The sequence below is a fragment of the Pongo pygmaeus genome, chromosome 10 (assembly GCF_028885625.2).
Source record: "Pongo pygmaeus isolate AG05252 chromosome 10, NHGRI_mPonPyg2-v2.0_pri, whole genome shotgun sequence".
Lineage (NCBI taxonomy): Eukaryota > Metazoa > Chordata > Mammalia > Primates > Hominidae > Pongo > Pongo pygmaeus.
In genome coordinates, this window is record NC_072383.2 from 121,310,215 (window position 1) to 121,330,919 (window position 20,705).

The 20,705-nt window shown below is 41.5% G+C and overlaps 1 protein-coding gene across 2 annotated transcripts in view; it reads left to right on the plus strand.

Annotated features, from left to right (window-relative positions):
• Positions 1-20,705, plus strand: part of KNTC1 (kinetochore associated 1) — a 102,163-nt gene that overhangs the window by 25,074 nt on the left and 56,384 nt on the right. For both annotated transcript variants that reach the window (XM_054441846.2, XM_063647145.1), the window contains exons 17-24: positions 5,191-5,316; positions 5,407-5,496; positions 9,740-9,793; positions 10,430-10,491; positions 16,059-16,170; positions 17,483-17,626; positions 18,671-18,727; positions 18,820-18,921. In XM_054441846.2, the coding sequence (XP_054297821.1) occupies positions 5,191-5,316; positions 5,407-5,496; positions 9,740-9,793; positions 10,430-10,491; positions 16,059-16,170; positions 17,483-17,626; positions 18,671-18,727; positions 18,820-18,921 (747 nt within the window). The remainder of the gene's footprint in view (positions 1-5,190; positions 5,317-5,406; positions 5,497-9,739; positions 9,794-10,429; positions 10,492-16,058; positions 16,171-17,482; positions 17,627-18,670; positions 18,728-18,819; positions 18,922-20,705) is intronic.

Below are 20,705 nucleotides of genomic sequence, written 5' to 3' on the forward strand. Positions count from 1 at the left end.
GTGCTGGGATTACAGGTGTGAGCCACTGCACCTGGCCTCAGGTCAGGTCTTGAAGGTGTTCCAGACAGACCAGGGAGGGGAAGGGATTCTGGTTACGAGGTCAGCATGGATAGAATGAGGGGGACTTGTGATGCTTCAGGAACTCCTGCTGATTAGGTGGGACTAGAATGTAGGTTATATGGGCAGCAGAGTAAAAGAAGATGATGATGATGCAGAAGTAGGGGCCTCTGTCACCCAGGCTGGAGTACAGTGGGGTGATCACAGCTTACCGCAGCCTTGACCTCTCAGGCTCAAGTGATCCTCCTGCTTCAGCCTCCTGAGTGGCTGGGAATATAGGCGCATACCACCATGCCCAACTAATTTTTAAATTTTTTGTAGAGACAAGGTTTTGCCATGTTGCCCAGGCTGGTCTTGAACTCCTGGGCTCAAGAGATCTGTCCACCTTGGCCTCCCAAAGTTTTGAGATTACAGTCCTAAGCCACCACTTCTGGCCAGGAGTGAGATTTGATTTTGCAGGTGATAGGAACCTACTGACAGTTTTAAGCAGGAGAGTATCTTGATTAGGTTGTCATTTTAGAAAGACAAAGAATTTGGAGAAGGGTAAATACATTGGAACTAAGTACTTTTCTCTAGGAGACCTGAACCAGGGCAATGAAGTACAGATATAGGTGAGAGAGAAGGCTGATAAGAGAGGAATACAGGCCAGGTGCGATGGCTCACTCCTTTAATTCCAGCACTTTGGGAGACTGAGGCGGGCAGATAACCTGAGGTCAGGAGTTCAAGACCAGCCTGGGCAATATGGCGAAACCTAAAAATACTATACTAACAATACAAAAATTACCCAGGTGTGGTGGCACATGCCTGTAGTCTCAGCTACTCGGGAGGCTGAGGCAGGAAAATCGCTTGAACCCAGGAGGTGGAGGTTACAGTGAGCCAAGATCACACCACTGCACTCTATCCTGGGCAACACAGCAAGACTCTCTCAGGAAAAAAAAAAAAAAGAGGAATATAGTGGGTGGAATCAGCAGGACTTAGTGATCAAATGGAAGGAAGGGCAGGGGACTTGAGGTTGACTTGCTTTACTCTGGCTCAGCATACACATTGGGTGACAATGGCAAGACCTGAAATGAGGAATATGTGTGGAAGAGCAGTTTAGGGATAAAAGATGAAAAGTTCTGCTTTATGAAAATTGGATGTGAGCTGAGCACAGTCGTGCATGCTGGTAGTCCTAGCTGCTCAGGAGGCTGAGGCAGGAAGATTCCTTGAGCTCAGTTGTTTGAGGCTATACTGCAATAAGATTGGCCTGTTAATAGCCACTGCACCCCAGCCTGGGCATCATAGTGAGCCTCTCATCTCTAAATTAAAAAAAAAAAAAATGGATGGGAGGGGTCTGGTGAAATAGAGATGTCTAGTGGGAAGTTGAGGAGTGGCCTACACTGCTTCTAAGGGTTGGAGACACCAGTGTAATGGCTCAGATGACTCCAGCAAATGCAGAGAGTGAAAAGACATCTGAGGATGTGATGTGGGGGCAATAGCATATGAGGGATGGAGGAGGAAGGGCTGTATACATGTTTGGGAAGAAATAAAGGAGGAAAACTGTAAGAATGTATGATTATGGAAGCCAAGGAAGCAGTAAGTTTTAAATGTACTGGGGAGTGATCAGCAGTTTCAAATACTACAGAGAAGATCAAGTGTAAAAGCTGAAAGATGTCTGGAGGATACAGCAATTAGGTCATTGATAATCCTTGAAAAGTCAGTTTTTGGGGAAGTAATAAGAGAGAAAGCCTTACTGTAGTTGGTTAAAGAATTAATATTTACTAAGTGGGTGCTTGCTACTCATGTGCTTGTTTTAAAAATATAACGGTTTTAAACATACAGAATACTTCCTTAAAAAAAATATATATATATTTGTATTTTTTGTAGAGGTGGGGTTTCACCATGTTGGCCAGGCTGGTCTCGGACTCATGACCACAAGTGATCCACCTGCCTTAGCCTCCCAAGGTGCTGGGATTACAGGCATGAGCCACCATGCCTGGTCGAAAAATATATATTTATTTTTATATATATTTTGTAAAGACAGGGTCTTGCTATGTTGCCCAGGCTGGTTTGAACTCCTGACCTCAAGTGATCCTCCCTTCTCAGCCTCCCAAAGTGCTGGGATTACAGGCGTGAGCCACCATACCCAGCAAGAATAATTCTCTGTATTGTTTAGAAATGTATACAAGTTAAGAGACAAAGTAATTAATGGAATAAGTACTAAATACAAGAATAATGTATACTTCTGGTTGGGAGGAGGAGGATGATGTATTTGGGAAGACAACAGTGGGATCTGAAACTATTGGTAACATCTGCTTTATTTTTTAAGCTAAAGGTGATGAGTACATTATTATTATAGTATTTATAATTTACATTATTACTTTTTTGAACATCTGAAAGATTTTAGAAGTAATGTTTAAAAAGAGACAATGGAGCAAAAAAACCAAACCCAAACAGAAAATCTATGAAAGAAATGAGGGGAATATTCATGAATGAAACTACTCTTTGTTATCATTTATAGTTTTCAGAACCAGAGAGTCCCTGTCAAAGTTGGTATTGTGTCCATAGGAAATAGAACCTGAAATTTGAGTATTTCTAACTCTAACCTTTAAAGAACTTTTAGTAGACTTAGAAAATTGGTTGTCTTTAAAAACCAGTTTCATGAGCTGGGTGAGCGTGGTGGTGTGCGCCTGTAGTCCCAGCTACTTGAGATGGTGAGGCAAGAGAATTGCTTGAGCCCAGGAGTTCCAGGCTGCAGTGAGTTATGATTACACCGCTGCATTTTAGCCTGAGTGACTGAGCGAGACCTTGTCTCTAAACAGACAAACAAAATCGACTCTGTTACTTTTGGACTGCATAATTTCAGACACGTTACTTAACCTTTCTTGGGTCTCAGTTTTCTTGTTTGTAAAATGGGGATATTAGTACTTACCCCATAGTGTCATGATGACATGTAAATGTTTACTTCTTAGGTTATGATAATTTAAAAAGACAATTCATATAAATCTCTTCGGTTGATAAATAATCGTATATACTTGGCTGGGTGCAGTGGCTCACCTTTGTAATCCCACACTTTGGGAGGCCAAGGTGGGTGGATTACTTGAGGCCAGGAGTTTAAGACCAGCCTGGCCCACATAGCAAAACCCTGTCTGTACTAAAAATACAAATATTAGCTGGGCATGGCAGTGGATGCCTGTTGTCCCAGTTACTCAGGAGGCTGAGGCAGGTGAATCGCTTGAATCAGAAGGCGGAGGTTGCAGTGAGCTGAGATTACACTTACTGCACTCCAGCCTGGGTGACAGAGCAAGACTCTGTCTCAAAAATAAAAAAGAAGGGCTGGGCGCAGTGGCTCACGCCTGTAATCCCAGCACTTTGGGAGGCCAAGGTGGGCAGATCACAAGGTCAGAAGATCGAGACCATCCTGGCTAACACAATGAAACTCCGTCTCTACTAAAAATACAAAAAATTAGCTGGGTGTGGTGGCAGGCGCCTGTAATCCCAGCTACTCGGAAGGCGGAGGCAGGAGAATCACTTGAACCCGGGAGGCAGAGGTTGCAGTGAGCCGAGATCCTGCTACTGCACTCCAGCCTGGGCGACAGAGCGAGACTCTGTCTCATAAAAATAAATAAAAAGAAAAACAAGAATGATTGTATATACTTTCGATGTGCAATGTGGTGATTTTATACATTTACATTGTGCAATGATTAAATCAAGCTAATTAACGTAACTATCACCTCACTTATCTTTTTTTGTGGTGAGAACATTTAAAACTACTCTTTTAGCAATTTTTTTTTTTTTTTTTTTGAGATAGAGTCTTGCTTTGTCTTCCAAACTGGAGTGCAGTGGCACGATTTTGGCTCACTACAACCTCCACCTCCCAGGTTCGTGTGATTCTCGTGCCTCAGCCTTCTGAGTAGCTGGGATTACAGACGCGCACCACCACGCCTGGCTAATTTTTTGTATTTTTAGTAGAGACGGGGTTTCGCCATGTTGCTCAAGCTGGTCTTGAACTTCTGAGCTCAGGTAATCCACCTGCCTCAGCCTCCCAAAATGCAAGGATTACAGGTGTGAGCCACCACGCCTGGCTCTTTTAGCAATTTTGAAATATACATTATTACTAACTACAGTCATCATAGACCTCTGAAACTCATTCCTCCTTCTAACTGAAGCTTTGCAGCCTTGGAACATCTCTGACACCTCTGTATACCCCAGCCCCTTTCCCTGGGCTCTAGTTATCACCATTCTACTCTCTACATTTTTTTTTTTTTTTTTTTTTGAGATGGAGTCTTGCTCTGTTGTGCAGTGGCACGATCTCTGCTCACTGCAACCTCCGCCTCCCGGGTTCAAGGATTCTCCTGCCTCAGCCTCCCAGGTAGCTGGGATTACAGGCACCCACTAACATGCCCTGCTAAGTTTTGTATTTTTCGTAGAGACGGGGTTTCACCATACTGCCCAGGCTGGTATTGAACTCCTGACCTCAAATAATCCTCCCGCCTCAGCCTCCCAAAGTGCTGGGATTACAGACGTGAGCCACCGTGCCTCGCCTCTACTCTCTACTTTTATGAGTTTGACTATTTTAAGATTTCACATGTAAGTGAGGTCATATAGTATTTTTTTTATTATTGTGTCTGACTTATCTCACTTACCATAATGTCCTTCAGGTTTATCTGTGTTGTTGCAAATGACAAATTTTCCCTCTTTTTTTTTTTTAAATAGAGTCTTACCATGTTGCCCAGGCTGGGCTCGAACTCCTGGGCTCAAATGGTTGTCCTGCCTCGGCCTCCTGAGCAGGCTGGCACTACACCTAGCTTCTAGACTGAACAATATTTTACTGTGCAAATATACCACATTTTATTTATTCACTTATCTGTTGATGGATATTTCGATTCCATGTCTTAGCTCATATAAAGCTCTTAGTAAGTGTACTGCTTGACACGTTTAGTAAGGACTCAACAGAAATGGTTCCCATACCTGCTAATAATCTGGTTCACCTCTCAGATATCTGAATGTTACTTTCTTTAAATCTCATTCCTGGAGCGCATGAGGATTCACCTTTTTCATAGTAGTTTGTTTCACTCGGCTTACTCTGAGAATAAGCCATCCGCAGGTATTATTGTACTTCAAATTGCTTGATGTGGCATGTTTATATTACAGCTTGTTTACAAGGTCAAGTCAAATCATATATTGGAGAAACTGGCATTGAGTTCTATGGATGCCAGTGAACAGACCGAATGGCAACAACTTGTAGATGACGCTAAGGAAAATCTACATAAAATCCAGGTATGTTTTTCTTGTCACGTACTACAGTATTTAGATTGACGTGTTGATCAACATTAGGTTGCCTTAATGTGTCTGGCATTTGTGAAACAGGACGATGAATTTGTGGTGAATTACTGCCTGAAAGCTCAGTGGATAACCTATGAAACCACTCAAGAGATGCTGAATTATGCCAAAACCAGGGTAGGTTCGTTTTTTTGTATTTTGTTTTTTTGGGGCAGGGGAGAATTTGCTTTAATCTCTCATAATCCTGCCTCAAATATATTTTTTCCTCCTATCCGCTATGTGTATTATTAATAGAAAAGTTTTTATAACAGCTTAATGGAGATAATTCACATCCTATACAATTCACCTATTTAAAGTATACAGTTCAGTGGTTTTTAATATATTCCTTGAGTTGTGCAAGCATCATTATTGTCAATTTTAGAACTTTTAAATCTCCCCAAAAGAACCTCTATCCCAGGCCGGATGTGGTGACTCATGCCTTAATCCCAGCAATTTGTGAGGCTGAGGTGGGTGGATCACCTGAGGTCAGGAGCTGGAGACCAGCCTGGCCAACATGGTGAAACTCCATCTCTACTAAAAATATAAAAATTAGTTGGGCGTGGTGGCATGTGCCTGTAGTTCCAGCTATTGGGGAGGCTGAGGCACGAGAATCACTGGAATCCGGGAGGCGGAGGTTGTGGTGAGCTAAAATTGCGCCACTGCTCTTCAGCCTGGGCGACAGAGCGAGACTTTGTCTCAAAAAATAAAATTAAGGCTATGCGCGGTGGCTCCCTCCTGTAATTCCAGCACTTAGGGAGGCCAAGGCGGGTGGATCACCTGAGGTCAGGAGTTGAAGACCAGCCTGGCCAATATGGTGAGACCTCATGTTGTCTCTAAAAATACAAAAATTAGCCGGGTGTGGTGGCACGCTCCTGTAGTCCCAACTGCTTGGGATGCTGAGGCAGGAGAATTGCTTGAACCTGGGAGGCGGAGGTTGCAGTGAGCTGAGATCACGCCACTGCACTTCAGCCTGGCGACAGAGCGAGACTCTGTCTCAAAAGAAAAAGAAAAAGTATTAAATTAAAAGATAAAACTCTTAAATGTCTGGGTGAGGTGGCTTATGCCTGTAATCCCAGTACTTAGGGAGGCAGAGGTGAGTGGGTCACCTGAGGTTAGGAGTTCAAGACCAGCCTGGCCAACATGGCGAAACCCCATCTCTACTAAAAATATAAAAATGAGCTGGGTGTGGTGGTGCACTCCTGTAGTTCCAGCTACTTGGCAGGCTGAGGCAGGAGAATTGCTTGAACCTGGTAGGCAGAGGTTGCGGTGAGCCAAAACTGCGCCACTGCAGCCTGGGCAACAGAGTGAGACTCCATCAAAAAACAAAAGAAAACAAAACCTCTATGCCATTAATAGTCATTCCCCATTTCCCCCAGTCCCCCAGCTTCAGGAAACCACTAATTTACCTCCTGTCTCTCTAGATTTGCCTATTCTGAACGGTTCAAATAAATGGAATCATATATGTCTCCTTCATGTCTGGCTTCTTTCACTTAGCATAATATTTTCAGGGTTTGGGCTGGGCACGTTGTTTCACGCCTGTAATTCCAGTACTTTGGGAGGCCGAGGTGGGCAGATCACGAGGTCAGGAGATCGAGACCATCCTGATGAACATGGTGAAACCCCGTCTCTACTAAAATACAAAAAATGCAAAAAATTATCCGGGCATGGTGGCGCACACCTGTAGTCCCAGGAGGCTGAGGGAAGGTAATTGCTTCAACCTGGGAGGTGGAGGTTGCTTTGAGCCGAGATCGTGCTTCCAGCCTGGCAACAGAGCAAGACTCTGTCCCAAAAAAAAAATAAAAATAAAAAAAATATTTTCAGGGTTCATCCATGCTGTAGCACATGTCAGTGCTGTATTTCTTTTTATTGCCACATAATATTCTGTTTTATGGATATACCACATTTTATTTCTCCATTTATCAGTTGATGGACATTTGGGTTGTTTATACTTTTTTCCCCCAATTTTGTTTTCATTTTGTTAAAAAGTACATAACATGAAATTTACCATTTTAACCTTTTTAAAAAAAAATATTTTATTTTTGAGAGGGAGTCTCACACTGTCGCCCAGGCTGGAGTGCGGTGGTGTGATCTCGGCTCACTGCAACCTCCACCTCCTGGGTTCAAGTGATTCGCCTGCCTCAGCCTCTCAAGTAGCTGAGATTACAGGCTCCCGCCGCCACCACACCTGGCTAATTTTTGTATTTTAGTAGAGACACAGTTTCACCATGTTGGTCAGGCTGGTCTCGAACTCCTGACCTCAAATGATCTGTCTGTTTTGGCCTCCCAAAGTGCTGCAATCATAAGCATGAGCCACTGCGCCCGGCCTATCTTAAGCATTTTTAAATTTAATGGTATTAAATACATTCATAATCACATTCGGCCATCGTCCATCTCCCCAACTCTTTTCATCGTTATGAAACTGAAACTCTGCCCATTAAACATGGACTTCCCATTTCTCCATCTCCCCAGCCCCTGGCAAACCATCTGCTGTCTATGTATATAATTTTGACTACTCTAAGTACCTTATATTAAATGAAATCATACAGTACTTGTCTTTTGTGACTGGCTTATTTCACTTAGCATAATATCTTCCAGGTTCATTCATGTTGTTGCAAATGACAGAATTTCTTTCTTTTTTGTTTATCCATGGTCCCGACTCTGACCCTAACCCTGACTTCTTTAGTCATTTCCACATTTTTGCTGCTGTGAATAATGCTGCTATGAACATGGGTGTACAGATGTCTATTTGAGTCCCTCTTTCAGTTCTTTTGAGCATATACCCAGAAGTGGAAATGTTGGGTCTTATGCTAATTCTGTTTTTTTGAGACAGAGTCTCACTCTGTCTTCCAGGCTAGAGTGCAATGGTGTGATCTTGGCTCACTGCAACCTCTGCCCGCCCCCCAAGGCTCAAGTGATTCTCTCGCCTCAGCCTCCCAAGTAGCTGGGATTACAGACATGTGCCTCCACACCCAGCTGATTTTTGTATTTTTAGTAGAGATGGGGTTTCACCATGTTAGCCAGGCTAGTCTTGAACTCCTGACTTCAAGTGATCCGCCTGCCTTGGCCTCCCAAAATGCTGGGATTACAGGCGTGAGCCAACACACTGGGCCCTAATTCTCTTTTAAATTTTTAAGGAACTACCATGTTTTCCATGGTGACTGTGCCATTTCACATTTCCAGCAACAGTGCATAAGTGTTCAAATTTCTCCACATCTTTGCTAACACTTTTTGTTTTTGAGACAAGGTCTTGCTTTTTCACCCAGGCTGGAGTGCAATTGTAATGCATTGCAGCCTCAAACTCCTGGGTTCAAGCAATCCTCCTGCCTCAGACTCTCAAAGTGTTGGGATTGGGCCAAGCACGGTGGCTATAATCCCTCCACTAATGTATGTAAGGTGGGAGGGTACGTTTTGATACCGTTTGTATATATTAGTCTTATGCCAAAGAAATAATTTTTTAAAAAATGGATTCTTGGCTGGGTGCAGTGGCTCATGCCTATAATCCCAGCACTTTGGGAGGCTCAGGAGAGCGGATCACTTGAGGTCAGGAGTTCGAGAGCAGCCTGGCCAGTAAGATGAAACCCCATCTCTACTAAAAATACAAAAAAAAATTAGCCGGGCCTGGTGGCGCATGCTTGTAATCCCAGCTACTTGGAAGGCTGAGACAGGAGAATTACTTGAACCCAGGAGGTGGAGGTTGCAGTGAGCAGAGATTGCGCCACTGCACTCCAGCCTGGGTGATGGAGCAAGACCCTATCTCAAAAAAAAAATAGTAATAATAATAATAATAATAATAAATAAAAAATGGATTCTTTTTCTGTCCTAGACCTTTTCTGACTTGCAATTTTTGCAATTGCAAATAATGTCATTTTTGCAATGACCTGTGAGTATTATTGCTATTTATTTATTTATTTGTAATATATTTTTTTTGAAATGGAGTCTCATTTTGTACCCCAAGCTGGAGTGCAGTGGTGGGATCTCGGCTCACGGCAACCTCAGCCTCTCGGGCTCAAGGGATTCTCGTGCCTCAGGCTCCTTAGTAGCTGGGAATACAGGTGCGCACAACGATGCCTGGTTAATTTTTTGTATCTTAGTAGAGACGGGGTTTCACCATGTTGTCCAGGGTCATCCCGAACTCATGAGCTCAAGCATTCCGCCCGCCTCAGCCTTCCAAAGTGCTGGGATTACAGGCGTGAGCCACTGCCCCCGGGCAAATGCATTATTTTAAAAAACATGTCAGTTCTTTATAGTTTACTATTCATTTCACACTTAAATGATAATTTATTTTAAAAAAATTTTTGTTATTTCACAGAAAATCCATCATTTAGGAAATAGCTAAACAGTAGATATTCTTCTAACTGTATTTCTTATTATTCTTACTTAGCTTTTGAAGAAAGAAGATAAAACTGCTCTCATTTATTCTGATGGCTTGAAAGAGGTAATTACATTAGATTTCTAGGTTAATATGTGGGTGAATATCTTTATAATATGTTTTCCATTCAAAATAGACCTGTATTTTATCAAGAGCAAGTTATTTCATTACCTTAGATTTCTTATCTGCAAAATGGTAATATTAATAGGTACTTACTTTATAAGGTCATTTTGAGATCAAAGGAAATAATTCATATAAACTCTTATACATAGTACCTGGTACCTGCTAAACGTTCAAATGAAGATAAACTGCGATGTTGATTATGATGGTGCCAAAACACGTGTGTGTGCATGTGAGCATATAAATATTCAAATTCTTAGTTCAAATTAAGTATTGTAATCCAGCTGGATTTTACCATAAGAACTTAGAAATTAGTGAGAAAACTGATTTTAAAGAGTTCCTACAATTAATGTGTATGTGCCTTTATAATTGGATGTAATTGGAAATGTTTTTCTTATCCCATGTTTTGTGTGTGTGTGTGTGTGTGTGTGTGTGAGAAATAAAGGCAGTCCTATGGGAATTGAGTTGTGATGTGAGATAAATGTGAATGTGTATAGACATGTGAAATGTAATGATTAATTTTTAATGTTTTTTAATTTCAATATTGTTGCATATAAATTCAGATTATTATTTTTTCTTCAGGTGCTAAGAGCTCATGCAAAATTGACTACTTTTTATGGAGCATTTGGACCAGAAAAATTCAGGTGTGTACATTTTTGTTAAAACTTTTTAAGCCAGGCATAGTGTCTCACGCCTGTAATCCCAGCACTTTGGGAAGCTGAGGTGGGGAGATCACCCGAGGTCAGGAGTTCGAGACCAGCCTGGCCAACATGGCAAAACCCCATCTCTACGAAAATACAAAAATTAGCCGGGCGTGGTGGCGTGCATCTGTAATCTCAGCTACTAGGGAGGCTGAGACAGGAGAGTCGCTTGAACCCGGGAGGCGGAGGTTGCAGTGAGCCGAGATCATGCCACTGCACCCCAGCCTGGGCAACAGAGCAAGACTCGGTCTCAAAAAAAAAAAAAAAATTTTTTTTTTTTTTTAGATTATAAGTTACATAGAAATTTGGAATGTCATAACAGGTATAGCATTCCTCATGCTGAATTTGTGTTTCTATGAGGGGTGTTGAGTGATAAAAAATACTATCTTTTCAGCAACAAAAACTGGCTGAACATCCTTGTTGTCATTTCTTTTTTGAGACAGGGTCTCACTGTCACCTAGGTTCAAGTGCAGTGGTGCGATCATAGCTCACTGCAGCCTCAACTTCTTAGGCTTGGTAAAAATCTAACTATCCTGGATAAATCAAGTATTTGGTTCCTTATCTGCAAAGAAGTAAACTCTCTTAAAACCATTTCTAAGTTTCAATGTTATAAGATTATATAGATTTATATTGGTTCTGTAGCTGACATTACTATTTAACAGTAACAATTATGTCCTGTATGATACAAAACATTGTTTATATTGCAAGGCATTATAGAAACCTTTCGTGTACAACAGCTGCTCCAAGACATCCGCTAACCCACAGCTCCCAGGTCATTCTCTGTGGGCTAAGCAGCCGCTCCAAGGCAGCCACAATTATTTTTTTTTTCCTAGTAGTAAATTTACCCAGGAATTTTTTCACTAGGCCACCCAAGCAGTGAGAAGGGCAGATCTTCATATGTGTAAGCCCATCTTTTCTATCCTATTGATTAATAGCCATACAAATTGGATTTACTTATATTTTACTTAGTGAAAATGTCACCTCTTTAGAATGATCTGGCTTTTGTAACGCCAGTCGTGCCCATATGATGACTCTTTGTGCAGTTTTCTCAGCTTCAGCAGGAGGCAAAGACTTCAACAGAAGGAGACAGTCTTCACCCTATAAACAGGGTTTGAAAGGAAGAAAAAACAGCTGGTATTTGCAAGGGACAGTGTGACCTTACCTCTTTCTTTTCTATTTAAAGATAAAAATACATCATTTGGAAAAACATTATGGTTCAAGGTTTTTTATATATTTTTTGAAACGGAGTCTTGCTGTATCGCCAAGGCTGGAGTCCAGCAATGCTATCTTGGCTCACTGCAACCTCTGCCTCCTGGTTTCAAGCAATTCTTGTGCCTCAGCCTCCCAAGTAACTGGGATTACAGGCACCCGCCACCACGCCTGGCTAATTTTTGTATTTTTAGTAGAGACGGTGTTTCACCATGTTGGCCAGGCTGGTCTTGAACTCTGACCTCAGGCAATCCACCCACCTCGGCCTCCCAAAGTGCTGGGATTACAGGTGTGAGCTACTGCACCTGGCCTTGTGGTTCAATGTTTTAACAATCTGAAAATCCATTTCTGATGATAGCAAACAATAAAATAAATTTAAAATATAATTCTAAGTAATGAAGATTTGTTTAATTCTTAGTCATTGCTATGATCATAGAATCGTATAAAAATAATGACATTTAAAAACACAATAAAAGAGAACCCACACTCCATTCTAGAATTAAAGGGTCCTAAAACATATAAAACTGAGTCTGGCCCAGGTGCAGTGGCTCACGCCTGTAATCCCAACACTTTGGGATGCCAAGGATACCTGGTATCCTCCCTGGTAATCCTCCTAGCTCAGCTTCCCAAGTAGCTTGGGACTACAGATGTGCACCACCACATCTGGCTAATATTTTTTATTATTTTTTTAGAAATGCAGTCTCTCTATATTGTCCACGCCAGTCTTGAACTCCTGGGCTCAAGCGATCTGCCTGCCTTGGCCTCCCAAAGTGCTGGGATTACAGGCGTGAGTTACCATGCCCAGTGGTCATTTCTTTAACACAAATATTTTTACCTTTGATCGTAGTCAGATTTTTACCATATCTTCTAATTGCTCATTTCCCTTCATTGTTAATTTATTCTGATAAATAGATTTAAAGTAAGTATACCTCTAATTTTAAGTAATGATATTTTGGTGCACCTGGAAGTATATCTGTGGATTCAATTTCTGGAGGTGCATTTGCTAAGGCAAAAGGTTATTCATCCAAACTTGGCTTCCAAAGCGCCTTTTCCAATAGAATGAGTAGGGGAGGGCCCATTTTCTCACTCATTCACCAACAATATGTTATAGAACTTGTTTTTTTTGCTAATCTGATATATGCAAAAAAAATTTTTAAAAATATTACCACATGGATTTGATTTCCATTCTTAATTTTGGTTGAAATATTTACTTTCTCAAGGTGAAAAGCCTTTTGTTTTTCTCCTTACATCCTTGGTCTCTCTTTCTCTTGAGTTGTTTTTTAAAAGACACAGAGCTATTTCTGTGGTTTTATTATTGTTGTGTTTTTAGAGACAGGGTCTCCCATGTTGCTCAGGCTAGTCTCAAATTCCTGGGCTCAAGTGATCCTCCTGCCTCAGCCTCCCAAAGTGTTGGGATTACTGGCATGAGCCACCGTGCCTGGACCGAGTTGTTCTTTTCAAAATTGACTTTAAAGTTCTTTGTGGGTATTTCAGATTTTCCTCTAATTTGGCATTTTTTAATTGATTTTGTTATTTATTTATTTTTTTTACAAAAAATTCAGAAGTTTGTATTTTTATGTCTGTTTGGAAAGGTATTACCCACCGCAAGATTAAAAATAAATTCTTGGCCAGGCGCAGTGGCTTATACCTGTAATCCGAGCACTTTGGGAGGCTGAGGTAGGCGGATCGCTTCCCAGGAGTTCAAGACCAGCTTGGGCAACATAGTGAAACCCTGTCTCTACATAAAATACTAAAATTTGCCGGGCAACTTGGCCAGGTGCTTGTAGTCCTGGCTACTAAGGAAGCTGAGGTGGGAGGATCACCTGAGCCTGGGAGGTCGAGGCTGCAGTAAGCTGTGATTGTGCCACTGCACTCCAGCCTGGGTGACACAGTGAAACTTGCCTCAAAAAATAAATAAATAAATACATTCTCTTGTATTTTTTCATTTTTAGAGTTTCTTTCTACATTTAAATCTTTTTTTTTTTTTTTGAGACAGAGTCTAGCTCTGGCACGATCTCGGCTGCCTGCCACCTCCGCCTCCCAGATTCAAGTGATTCTCCTGCCTCAACCTCCTGAGTAGCTGGGATTACAGGCGTCTGCCACCACGCCCAGCTAATTTTTGTACTTTTAGTAGAGACGGGGTTTCACTGTGTTGGCCAGGCTGGCCTCGAACTCCTGACCTCATGATCCGCCCGCGTCAGCCTCCCAAAGTGCTGGGATTACTGCTCCCGGCCTAACTCTTTTTTTTTTTTTTTTTTTTAATGAGACAGAGTCTTGCTCTTGTCGCCCAGGCTCGAGTGCAGTGGCTCGATCTTGACTCTGGCTCACTGCAGCCTCTGCCTCCCAGGTTCAAGTGATTCTCCTGCCCAGTAGCTGGGATTACAGGCACGTGCCACTGCACCTGGATAATTTTTTTTTATATACGGACTCTCACTTTGTTGCCCAGGCTGGAGTGCAGTGGTGTGATCTCAGCTCACTGAAACTTCCGCCTCCTATATTCAAGTGATTCTCCTGCCTCAGCCTCCTGACTAGCTGGGAGTACAGGCATGCATCACTACGTCTGGCTAATTTTTGTAGTTTTAGTAGAGATGGGGTTTCGTCATTTGGAGCAGACTGGTTTCGAACTCCTGACCTCAAGTGATCCGCCCGCCTGGGCCTCCCAAAGTGCTGGGTTACAGGCGTGAGCCACTGCACCCAGCCAACTTTTGTATTTTCAGTTGAGGCAGATTTTGCCATGTTGTCCAGGCTGGTTTTTTTTTTTTTTTTTTTTGGTTTCTTTTTTTTTTTTTTTTTTTTTTTGAGGTGGGGTCTCACTCTGTCACCCAGGCTGGAGTACAGTGGCATGATCTCAGCTCACTGCGGCTTCAACCTCCCAAGCTCTGCCACCCAAGTAGCTGGGATTACAGGCGAGCACCACCACACTCAGCTAATTTTTTGTAGAGTCTGGGTTTCACCATGTTTCTCAGGCTGGTTTCAAACTCCTGGGCTCAAGTGATCCTCCTGCCTTGGCCGCCGAAAGTGCTGGGAATATAGACATGAGCCACTGTGGCTGGCTGCCGTCTTTTGTAAAGGATGTGGCGAGCTAGTGATTAAAAAAAATTTTTTTTTTTATTTGAGACAGTTTTGTTCTGTTGCCCAGGCTGGAGTGCAATGACATGATCTTGGCTCACTGCAACCTCTGCCTCCCGGGTTCAATCAATTCTTCTGCCTCAGCCTCCCGAGTAGCTGGGATTACGGGCACCTGCCACCACACCGGCTATTTTTTGTATTTTTAGTAGAGACAGTGTTTCACCATGTTGACCGGGTTGGTCTTGAACTTCTGACCTCAAGTGGTCCACCCACCTCGGCCTCCCAAAGTGCTGGAATTACAGGCGTGAGCCACCAAGATCAGCTGATTTTTAAAAATGTTTAACCAGCTACCTTAATGAATTTCTTTATTATGCATAGTAATATTTCATTTGATCTTGTTTTTTCCAGGTATATAATTTTATATTCAAATAATGAAATTTTATCTTATCACTTCTGATTTTCTTTTTTCCTCGTCGAATTCCTTATAGAACACTTACTTATTTAAAAATTAGGCCAGGCACGGTGGCTCATGCCTGTAATCGCAACACTTTGGGAGGCTGAAGTGGGTGGATCACTTGAGGTCAGGGGTTTGAGACCAGTCTAGCCAACATGGTGAAACCCCATCTCTACTAAAAATACAAAAATTAGCCAGGCATGGTGGTGCACGCCTGTAATCCCGGCTGCTTGGGAGGCTGAGGCATGAGAATCTCTTGAACTCAGGAGACAAAGGTTGCAGTGAGCCGAGATTGTGCCACTTCATTGCAGCCTGGGTGACAGTGAGACTCCAGCTCAAAAAAATAAAATAAAGTAAAATAATATAAAAATGCCTGTAATCCCATCTATTCAGGATGCTGAGGTGGCAGGATTGCTTGAGCCCAGGAATTCAAGTCCAGCCTGAGCAACATAGTGAGATCCCATCTCAAAAAAACAAAAATAAAACAAACAAGAGTGAAAAATAATTATTTCTACGTGTAGTGAAATAAATAATTATTTCTTCCTGTAGGTCCTACAGGAAGCTACATGGCTCTGAGGAAGATGTTGGGAGTTCTAGGGTCTGAGATAAGAAGGAAATGTACTTTGCATTGTGTGATCTTTGGAACTGGGTTTTTTTAGTTTTTTGTTTTTATCTTTATGAAGAAGAAAACTAATTAAAATGCATTTAAAGATAATCCACTTAAAAGGTATAACCTTAATTTTTTTTTAAACTGACTTTTTTCCCTTTGTCTTTTCAGTGGCAGTTCTTGGATTGAATTTCTAAATAATGAAGATGATCTTAAAGATATTTTTTTACAGCTAAAAGAAGGAAACCTTGTTTGTGCACAGTATCTTTGGCTTCGACATCGGGTAACATGTTTTACATTTTTTCCTTAATAGCTTTATAGCTCCTGAGTTAGGTGATTGAATCAATGTTGGAAACTAACAGGGTGCAAGTCTGACTGGGTGATGGGGTGTTTTTTGATTGGTTCTTAAAATATGACTTGCTTTTGTTTGTAAAGGGCAAGGGGATAAAAAAGACTTTCCCCATGGGCTGGGCACAATGGCTCACGCCTGTAATCCCAGCACTTTGGGAGGCCGAGGCGGGCTGATCACTTGAGGTTGGGAGTTCAAGACCAGCCTGGTCAACATGGTGAATCCGTGTCTCTACCAAAAATAAAAAATTAGCCGGGCATGGTGGCACGTTCCTGTAGACCCAGCTACTCAGGAAGCTGAAGCAGGAGAATTTCTTTAACCCAGAAGGTGGAGGTTGCAGTGAGCCGAGATCACGCCACTGCACTCCAGCCTGGGTGACAGAGTGAGACTCCGTCCCCCCCCAAAAAAAAATGACTTTTCCCAGAGAAAATTGTCCTCTGATAATATTAAATCAGAAGAAGTACAGTGAATGTACAGTAGAACCTTATTTTATCCAATCATTAAGAATCTAACTTCTTGGGAGCTAAATGATGAGAACACGTGGATGCATGGAGGGAAACACACACCGGGGCCTTTCAGAAAATGGAGGGTGAAAGTATCAGGAAAAATAACTAATGATTAATAGGCTTAATAGCTGGGTGATTAAATAATCTGTACAACAAACCCCCTTGACAAAAGTTTACCTACACTTATACCACTGAACTTAAAATAAAAGTTAACCAAAAAAAGAGTCTAACTCCTAATCTTAGCTCAAAAGGCAACATATTGTCTGGTTTATTAGTGGGCTTTCTAATGTAGCATTGGTGAAGAAGATATTGCTACTGCAGCTCAGATTGTGGTAAAATATTGCCCCTTAAAATTGCATGTCTCGATCCCTTTAAGGTTGGCCGAAGTTGGTATAGAACATTAGATCCATAAAGTCATAACTTGCCATGATGCCCTTAATGGCTGCATTGCTTGTTAGAATTCCTAGTATCACCGACAGTTAAGTTTTCCTTAGAATACTCTCTGTGCTGGTTCTTCTGCTACATGATAAACTATTTGGCACTCAGCGCCGTGACATTGCATACAGTATGCAGCTCCCAACTAGAATCATTTGCATAGTGTGAATCTCATTTAGCACTCATTATTAAATCAGTAGGCTACTCCTTAAAATGACTTCCTAAAATATCTTTGTCAAACATTTGGAAGGCTTTTGGTTTAAATTTGTCAGATCTTAATTTCTTGTTCCTTATAATTCATTTAGGCAAACTTTGAAAGCAGATTTGATGTGAAAATGCTGGAGAGCTTGCTCAACTCAATGTCTGCATCAGTCTCTTTGCAAAAGCTGTGTCCATGGTTTAAAAATGATGTGATTCCATTTGTAAGAAGGACTGTGCCTGAAGGACAGGTGAGTTGTCTTCAGTATTTCCACTCTTGATGACTTTATTTCATTTTTTACGTTAGATCATTGAAGATTAAGTCACGTTAACGCCAGTTAGTTAAACTAACACCTGTGTTAATTAAAGTGTCTCTTAAAAGACAACTGTGATTCAGAACGAGATGTTATCATTTGCAACAATATAGATGGAACTGGAGATTACTATGTTAAGTGAAATAAGCCAGGCATGGAAAGACTAACATCACATGTTCTCACTTATTTGTGGGATCTAAAAATCAAAACAATTTAACTCATGGCCATAGAGAGTAGGAGGATGGTTACCAGAGGCTTGGAAGGGTTGTGGGGTGATGGGTGATGGGTGAGAGGTGGGGATGGTTAATGCGTACAAAAAAATATATTTAGAAAGAATGAGGCTGGGTGCAGTGACTCACGCCTGTAATCCCATCACTTTGGGGGGCTGAGGTGGGTGAATCACCTGAGGTCAGAAGTTTGAGACCAGCCTGACCAACATGGTGAAACCCTGTCTCTACTAAAAGTACAAAAATTAGCCAGGCATGGTGGCATGCCTGTAATCACAGCTACTTGGGACTCTGAGGCAGTAGAATTGCTTGACCCAGGAGGTTGCAGTGAACTGAGATCGTGCCATTGCATGAGATCCAGCATGGGCGATGAGTGAAACCCTGTCTCAAAAAAAAAAAAAAAAAAATGAGTAAGACATACTATTTGATTACACACAAGAGAGTCAATAATAACTTAATTCTATATTTAAAAATAACTAAAAGAGTGTAATTGGATTGTTTGTAACACAAAGGGGATGGATACCCCACTCTCCATGATGTGATTATTTCACATTGCGTGCCTGTATCAACGCATCTCATGTACTCCACAAGTATGTACACCTACTATGTACCCACACACACGCAAAAAAGACAATCGTGGAAAAGATGTTTATGGACAAAATAAATATCTAAAGGAAAAAAAAGAAATCGTGGAGGTTTTAGTTATATCAGTGATTATCCATTAAGAATTTTATTTTTAAATAATCTATTTCAGATAATTCTTGCAAAATGGTTGGAGCAAGCAGCCAGGAACCTTGAATTAACTGATAAGGTAATACTGATCTAATTAACAGTAAAAAGACATTTTGCACACTCCCAACAGCATAAAACATTGTTTTGAACTGTCTGTAATCTTTTTTAAAGGCAAATTGGCCAGAAAATGGACTTCAATTGGCAGAGATATTTTTTACAGCAGAAAAAACAGACGAGTTGGGATTGGCATCTTCCTGGAATTGGATTTCCCTGGTATGATGTGGAGAATGGATTTTTAGTAATGAAACAGTCAGTTTACCTGAAAGCGTTTGTCTGCATGTATGTAAAGTATCTGGAAATATATCTACTTCTTAAATTTTCTGTTTTTGTGTGCCTTTTTTTTGTTTTGTGCCTTTCAAATCCCTATGTAGGAAAATTTGCTTTTTCTTTCTGATTTGTGTTACAACTTCAACCTATGTTTTTAATTTATTTATATATTTATTTATTTATTATTCATTTTTGAGACAAGGTCTCACTGTTGCCCCAGCTGGAATGCAGTGGTGCAACCACGGCTCACTGCACCCTCAACTTTTGGGCTCAAGTGATCCTCCCACCTCAGCCTCCTGAGTAGCTGGGACTACAGGTGCGCATCACCACACCCGACTGATTTTTGTATTTTTTGTAAAGAAGGGGTTTTGCCATGTTGCCCAGGTTGGTCTTGAACTCCCAGACCCAAGTGATCTACCCACCTGGGCTTCCCGAAGTGTTGGGATTATAGATGTGAGCTACTGTGCCCAGCACTCTCAACCTATTTTTTTTTTTTTTTTTTTTTTTGAGATGGAGTCTCACCCTGTTGCCCAGGCTGGAGTGCAGTGGTGCAATCTCAGCTCACTGCAACCACCCCCTCCCAGGTTCAAGCAATTCTCCTGCCTCAGCCTCCCGTGTAGCTGGGACTACAGGCACCCGCCAGCACACCTGGCTAATTTTTTTTTTTGTACTTTTAGTAGAGACGGGCTTTCACCATGTTGGTCAGACTGGTCTCGAATTCCTGACCTCAGATGATCTGCCCTCCTTGGCCTCCCGAAGTGCTGGATTACAGGCATGAGCCACTGCTCCTGGCCCCCCTCAACCTGTTTTAATGAACAGTTTTTCTCTATTGAACCAACCAAAAGGGGAACTATATAAACATTCTGCTAAGTGGTATAATTGGGATTTTCTGCATTAGCAGCATTTCACAATCCTCTGAAAAATTAAATCTTGGCTGGGCACGGTGGCTTACGCCTGTAATCCCAGCACTTTGGGAGGCTGAGATGGGCAGATCATTTGAGGTCAAGAGATTGAGATCAGCCTGATTAACATGGTGAAACCCCATCCCTAGTAAAAATACAAAAAAAATTAGCCAGGCGTGGTGGTGGGTACCTGTAGTCCCAGCTATTTGGGAGCCTGCGGCAGGAGAATCGCTTGAACCCGGGAGGCAGAGGTTGCAGTGAGCCGAGATTGTGCCACTGCACTCCTGCCTGGGTGACAGAGCATGACTGTGTCCCCCCCAAAAAAAAAGAAAAAAGGAAAAATTAAGTCTTGATAGTACATTAATATTAGTTTTCAAAGGTTGTATCTGTCAAGTCACCTTTTCTATATACGAGCTTTTTCCTCTTGCTGTAAAACATTATTTTTATCTTTTCCCTGTTAACTTTTATCAATATTGAAGGTTCTGTTCTTTGTATATAATTTTAGGAAATGTTATGCCTTTATATCTGGTTATGATATATAATCTCTATGGATAGATGGGACACTGAGCACTATCTAAATGATGCCGTGTACTAAGTATACTTGGGTTCTGAAAAAGTATTATACTAATATTCTTAATTTTTCTATTTTTTTTAAGAGAAAATATCTTTCAGATTGTGATCTATACTAATTTGGTTAAAATACTACAAATTTAGAGCATAAGTTGGTTTAAAGTTGCAGGTTTCCTCTTACGTGCATAACCAGGGTTAATTCTTATTTTATCTGAAATAATGCTAATTCTATTTTTCTCTCATATTTTTATTTTACAT